The 7,068-nt window shown below is 48.5% G+C and overlaps 1 protein-coding gene across 10 annotated transcripts in view; it reads right to left on the minus strand.

Moving 5' to 3' along the window:
- The window catches only part of TCF3 (transcription factor 3), a 130,332-nt gene that overhangs the window by 34,719 nt on the left and 88,545 nt on the right, over positions 1-7,068 (minus strand). For 9 of the 10 annotated variants that reach the window (XM_019513297.1, XM_019513292.1, XM_019513294.1 and 6 more), the window contains exon 7: positions 1,435-1,564. The exons of the other annotated variant lie outside the window; for it this stretch is intronic. In XM_019513297.1, coding sequence (XP_019368842.1) covers positions 1,435-1,564 — 130 coding nt within the window. The remainder of the gene's footprint in view (positions 1-1,434; positions 1,565-7,068) is intronic. 10 annotated transcript variants of the gene reach the window in all.

A 7,068-nucleotide genomic window follows, 5' to 3' on the forward strand; every position in this document is an offset into this window, starting at 1 on the left:
TATTTGGGAAGGCACATTGGGCACCTATACATGTGCAGTGAGGCTGCTGCATTGTGCTGTAATTATAGCGCATCGGAGCAGACTCGATTAAGCGTGGTAGTTACCGCACACCAGCACGTGTATTGGTGTCCCCACACTGAAAAATGATGGTGGGGGTGCTTTAACTAAAGCTCATCCACAACAAGCAGTAGTTAAAGCACCCCCGCTGCCATCTTCAGCGGGGGGGGGACACCAATACACAGGATGCTCTGGGTACCCCCCCCCCCGCAGCGTGTGTATAAAACACCCATTGTGTTAAGCAAGCTGTAGCACAGCCAAAGTTACTGCACAACGCACCCTAGGTCACTGAAAAGGCAGGTATTACTAGATCCTGCTCAGGGCAACAGAAAGACTCAAGTCTTGAAGGCAAGGTAAGGTTCAGGGGGAGAAAATAAAAGGTAAACTGGGGGAGACACCCTTACAGGAACCAGCTCAAGAGGCAGCTCAGACTAAAGTTTCTGAATTTTAGTTAAGAGCTAAGGAAAACTTTGCTTTGGGCTGGGGCGAGGGGGGGAAATAGAAGAGTTCTGGGCACTAGCCCAATATCTCTGCCACACTGGTATTTCGCCCATCCCCAGCCCAGGAGAACTGATAACAGAGCTACTCCATTCACACAACCATTTGCTACCCTGAAAACCTTAAACCCGAGACATTTTGGAATGATAGATTAAACCTTTGAGTATCAGAAGCAGACTCCTCTGTCTAAACCACAGCATAAAAATGCATGCAACACAGAACTGTTTCTGGTTTCATTTGCAGTGAAAAGACAAAAATAGCAGCAATAAAGCCATTTCAAAGGATGTGGATATGACCAGAAACACCCATTCTGGGAAATCAGGGCTTGTCTGCACTTGAAAATTAATGGGGATTGAGGTAGGATATGCATTTAAAAGCACAACAGCGTGTTCCTGCATAACCCCATGTGCAGACACACTCTTATCGTGGAATAAGCATGTCCATACACGAGTTATTCAGGAACAGCTCCACATGCAGACAAGCCCTTAGCAGCAGAGGTACAACACTGTGCCTTCACACCTTGCCCAGTAACCAGGGCCCCATGCTGCTACTTAGCACACTAACTTCTGGCAATCAATATCTGCATAGTAGCTTGTGTGCATATATATATTTGGGGAGTCCAAGTGGAGGCTCGCCCCCTCATCCCTGGTCACCTTTTGAGATGGGGCATTTCCCAGGGCAAAGAAAAGCTCACACGTGACAGGACCCATTTTTGCCACCACTTTTTCTTCTTTAAAAAAACAAAACAAAAAAACCCATGCACCAGGTTCACATTGGTCAGCTGATCAATTTGAAGTACAGCTCAGGAGGGATGACTTCCTGGTTTCATTCTCACCCGCTTTACCCTGCTTCCCCGGAGGGATGTGGGTTGTGACTTACCTATGTTGCTGTCAGCACCTCTCCTACGAGGGTTGTTGGAATAAGAAAAATATTGAGACCCTCCCTTCACCCCTGTGGGGGAAAGTGTGCTTGGACTCGCGATTCCCATTTCACTGGGCAGGAAACCAGTCTGTAAACAAGGAGACAGAGAAGCCCTTCCATGTAATTATGCTGTAAAACCATCATGGCCATTCCAAACAGAAGCTGCCTTCAACAGCTTTCACACGATTCAGCCTCAAATCAAACCTGAGGGCTGTAAAGAAGGAAAAACACAAATGTGCAGTCAGGAGGGGGCTTTTCCTGCCAGAGATTCAGAGGCCCCAATCCCCCACTTCTAAATATGCATCCACAAGCTACTGTGAGTGCAAACTTACAGATGCAATTAACTGGGAGCACAGATGACAGCAGCCAGACTGCTGATCTGTAGGAGCAACAGTCACAGTTAGATGGCTTCACTCTGTCACTTGTGTCTACGGCTGACGGTGGGTGGTGGTGCAGAGTGAAAAGGTGGTTCTGCGACTCAGGCACCAACGCTGCTGAGAAGCCCTAGTACACCAGGAGCAACAGCCATGTCTGAGCTCATGTATGTAGTGTATCACCACTTGCTAGCAGCAAAGGAAAGCACTCTCAACACAAACGCTCTGCACCCTCAGTGCTGGTGAAATGGGTCCCACAGCAGTAGCAACCACAGAAGCAGACAAGCAGAAGATTCCTCAAAAAGCTTGGTTCATATGCAGCCAAGGTCAAGTGGAAAGAGGAGTTCACGGGGCAGGTGATTCAGGATGGCCTATCCCCCACGCATTAGGGACAGGAACTCTCCCTTTATTTGCCTGCTCTCCCAGGCTCAGGTTTTCAGGGGCGGGACTGTCTCCCTCTGTGTGTATATGCAGCACCCATTATAACTGAGCCCCAATTTCAGGTGGGCATCTATGTACTACTACTGTTATGTCCCATCAATATGCTACTTTGCCTAGTCTGGCTCTTTCTGCTTTATTTTGTGGAGTCCTAAATTCCCGGTTAATGGCTTTTTAGGCCTTTGGCCAATCAAATGACTTGTTTTACTTGGGAAATTACATTAAAACCAAAGATTTCTCCTCTCCACACCTGAAATTATGATCCTCTAACACAATTTTCTGAAGTGGCCAGTAATTTTGAAAGCCTAACTGGGGACACATCTTGAAGAAGTTGGTCACTCCTCCCCAGAGAGTGCTGCGTGAAGACTAACTAGAGAAATTCAGACTAGAAAGAAGCTCAAAATATTTAAGAATACATTGGAAACCATCCTTTCAAATAACCTACTTGGGGACATGGTGAAGTCTGTCACTTGAAGTCTTTAACACAAGACTACATGTCTTTCCAAGCATACGCCTAGCTTAGTCAAACACCACGGACCTGATGCAGGCAAGGTGGGGTAAGAGTCAATGGCTGCTGCTACTTAAGTGGCCAGATGAGATCACAATGACCCTTCTGGCCTTAAAAATGCAGCTAATGAAGTCTCAGCATTGCTGGCTTACCATAATTTAATCTACAAACTTCTCTGTGCATTAATACACTATTATGTGTTGCCAGGAATACGGTGCCAGGATTACTTTCTCCCAAGTGTGTTGATTTGTTGGTTTTAAACTGAAAGAAGGGGCACACCCACCACCTCCAATCTACGCTGCGCAGGCATCCACCACATCACCAGGGATGCAAGAAACCAGCTGGCAGGCCACTGGCTGCTTCCACACTCCCGTTTCCCACAATCCACCCCACAGCTAGCTGAAGCTTTTACAGACTACAAACAGGAGGCTAACATAGATGGCCTGCTAGGAGTATAGCATGTCTTAAATTCAGACTGTTGGCGCACACATTGCCATGCAAGGGTGGCTCCCATATACCATTCTGTGTTCAGTCTACAAAGGAGTGATGTAGCTTTATCCCATTTCAGAGAGAAGAAAAGTGCAGAGATGGGGAGAAAATGCTACTTGCCCCGAGGTCCTCAGCAAGCCAGCAGGAGAGGTGAAACAGGACCTAGTCCAAACCCTAGTCCAGCATCTTACCACTGTACCACACTCTCTCAGCATTTGCATCGAGCATCTGGAAACATTCCTGGCAGGGGGCTTCTAAAAGCAACACCAGTGCAGTCAAACTCAATGGAAGCCATGATTAATCCAAATGCCAGCCTGCCAAAGCTTCAGCAGGATAGGCTGCTGGGTTGGACTAATTAGTTCTCTTAGTCTCTCCCTCTTCCCCTGCCCCCCAATACTTTATTAAGAAAATTTAAATCCTTCTCTCAAAAGAGGAAAATCCTTCCTCCTGTTTATCTAAACTGACCTTGGAAGCAGGAAAAAACAAACAAACAAACAAAAATAACACATCAGTGCAAACCCAGCAGTATCCGTGATACAGCATGAATTTTACAACCAAAGCACCTACACATATTCCAAGAGAAAAGCAAGCAGGAAGTCTCTAGGAGAGACGATATTTAGCTAGGAAGAGAAGTTTACTCTTTCCTTGGGATTTGAGGAGATGAAGAAAAGCCCTTATATAATAAAAATCTCTCACTGATAATCTTCCACAGGTGAAGAACTGCAATAAAGAAGGATTTAAATTTCAGAATAGCTTGATCAAAAATATTTAGAGCTGGCTATTGCGGGGGGGGTGGGGGGGTGGCGGGGCTTGCTCTGAAATCTGCCTCTGAAAGGGGTCGGGGGAAGCTCATGTATTCACAGCTGGTAAAATTATTGCAATCTGTTCCACTGGTCAGGTTACCTTTGTGTTTAAAAGGCTACACACCACAAAGTGACACAGCCAAGAAAAGCAAAAAAACCAGGTACCCCAGAGGAGATTATGGAGGCTTGGGGCTGCCAGTTGTTACTGCTTTGTTCCTTAAGCAGGTAGCTTGAATAGTCTGACTTTTCTGAAACTTGCACTCTGCATGAATGTTTTAACACCGCTTCCTGGAAAATTATCATTTTTTTTTTTCACTTCTCTAGCCCTGCTCCACAACTCTCCTCCCCCCCATTTGCTGGATAAGGGGAGTTGAGGGTTAAATGAAATAGTGGCTTGGAGGCCTCCTACTCCATCTGGAACATGCAAGGGCGAGTGGTTGGGAGAGGAATGTGCTTCTCTCTGAAGCTCCCTGTCCAGTCCACATGAGGACTCAAACACACACAGCGCATCTGCTGTGCAACAAGTCTCACAAGCTGCAGAAGAGACACGAGCACGCTGTCAATGCAGGTAAGCAATTCGGCAGGCAGAAGCATCGGCCATTCTCCGAGTCAGACAGAAAGCGAATGTCCAGGAACTACCGCTTGTCTCCAAACAATTTTGGTGTCTGCCCTGTATCAAAAGCAGCTGCTCCAAGGGCAGGCTTGGACAGTCTCATCCTGTGGACTATGTGATCTGCACCTCTTTCGCCTGCTCAATGCCTCCACGCTTCAGAGAGGCCTCCCCAAAACTGCAATACAAATCAGCCCACCCCCTTTGTTAGCTTATATCCCCCCTCCCGTCCTCCCCTCTCCCCCCCCAAATAAAACCTCGACAAAATCATAACATTAAAGAACAAGGCCTGGCATCGGTCCCATTTTTATTTTAGCAGCTTCAGTGGTAAATTAAATCCACGCTGGCACAGACAGCCAGCACAGCTGTTTCAGCAAAGGAAACATCCTCAGTTCAGAGGAGAGGAAATTATGACAAATTTGTGTAAAATTAAAACACAGTTTTTATTAAAGAAAAAAAAGAGTGCCCAGCCCAGAATTACTCAAGTGAACAAAGATGGTGGGACTGTTTCTGTTGCACAGTCCTTGAATGTTGACTTAGGTCTCCAGAAGGGGCAGCTTCAGTAACATGCATCCGAGCAGAGGCGCTCACTTCTTCCCTGAAAAGTTATTTTTGGGTGCTGGCAGGGAGAGGCCACATAATCCAAGTAATAGTCCAAGTCCAAAGTGAATGAGCTCCATCCTCCCCTCCCCAAACATCCAATACGAGGTGCCCAGGTTACAAGGATGCAAAGAGTTTGCCACCAGCTAGCGCACACCTCACCCTGCCAGAAGGGTCACATGGGAGTCAAGCTCGGTCCCACCAAGTTCAAAGGTCCAGGGGACACACCTGCATGGCCCACACTTCAGGATGGAGCATGAGAAAACAAACATTACAGGGAGGTTTTTACACCGTCAAATCCAAGTGCCTTTCAGCAGTGACACGCATCTGCCACATGTGGTTCTCTCTCTTTCCAGGGGAGAAATGGTGCATGCACTGCAGTCATTTCTTTTAGGAGGACTTTTCCCGTGTTAAAAGTAAGAGGCACCTTGGTCTATGCCAAAAACCACCTCTAGAGAGTTAATGAGGGATACTATTTGTTCTAGGCATTTCAAAACCAGGAGGTGAACAATGTGAATTACTGACTAGCCCTGGAAAGAAGACAGGAAAAATGGGGGAGGGGGAAGAGGCTTGCAAAGAGGGACATAGAGCAGTCAAGGGTTGGAGTGAAATTTCTCAGGAATTTTAAGGAGATCTGGATGCCAAAATCCACCTTGGGTTTAGTGCAGGGGAGGGCAATTATTTCAGGCAGAGGGCTGCACACTCAGTTTTGGCAGGCTGTCGAGGGCTGCCCCCTGGTCACCATCTTGGGACCAAAGTCCCAATGTCTTGGGACCAGTGTCCCAGGGCCAGCACCAGTGGGGCGCAAAGCGGTGAGCCAGGCTGGGCTGCACCAGCAGGGAGAGGGGCGAGCTGGCCCAGCTCCACAGAGCCCCTGCTGGCCAGGGCCCCACGCTCCTGCCACCCTGCTCTGGGTCCTGCCCGTGCGGGCCCCGTGCTCCCGCACCTGCTCACTCCCAGTGCCCCCCAGCCCTGTGGGAAAGGTGGAGGCAGTGCACAGCCCCAACCCCCTGCTCGCCAGCAGGGAAGAAGCTGGTGCCAAGTGCGAGGGAAAAGCAGCCCTCACCCGCCCCATGGCCGACGCTCCCTGCTGCAGGCACTTGCAGCCCACATAGGGCTGCCTGTGCCTGCTCTGGACAGCCCCATTCAGGCTGCGAGTGGCTGCAGTAAGGGCCATTGGCCACAGGGCAGGCGGGGGGCTGCTTTCTGCCACCCCCCACTCAGCTTTTCCCTGGGGTCCTCCCCCTTACCTGAGCTTCCTGCGCAGGGCAGCCACATACTCCCAGGACAGAAGCTGGGCTCCGGCTTCTGCTGGGGACCAGCCTTGCTGTTGTGGGAGCCCACTGGGCTCCCCCTGGGTCCTACTGCCCTTGGTTCCCATCATTTTTTACACAAACCAGGGGCAGATGAATATTAATTTTCTAACTTTTTTTTAGGGACCCCGCAGGCCGGATAGAATGGCCTTGTGGACTGGATACGGCCCGCAGGGCATATTTTGCCCACCCTTGGTTTAGTGGGACTCGAGTGCTTACCCCTCTCCCTTCCCCCAGAACAGTTAAAAAAAAAAAAAACAAAATAAGAAACCCTGAGCTTTCAGGCTGTTCTAAAATAAGAACAGCATTGGGTAAACTTAAGATGGCACTTAAAAGTGATGGAGTCAAACTGAACCAAAAGATCATGTGGACACTAAATCAGCAAGTTTAAGTCTGTATAAAAAACTGAAGTCTGTTATGAGCAGGTTTAAGATCAAACCAAAATAAGTTACTGCAA

Source organism: Gavialis gangeticus, unplaced genomic scaffold, assembly GCF_001723915.1.
Source record: "Gavialis gangeticus isolate Ggan-Ray unplaced genomic scaffold, GavGan_comp1, whole genome shotgun sequence".
NCBI classification, from domain to species: Eukaryota; Metazoa; Chordata; order Crocodylia; family Gavialidae; genus Gavialis; species Gavialis gangeticus.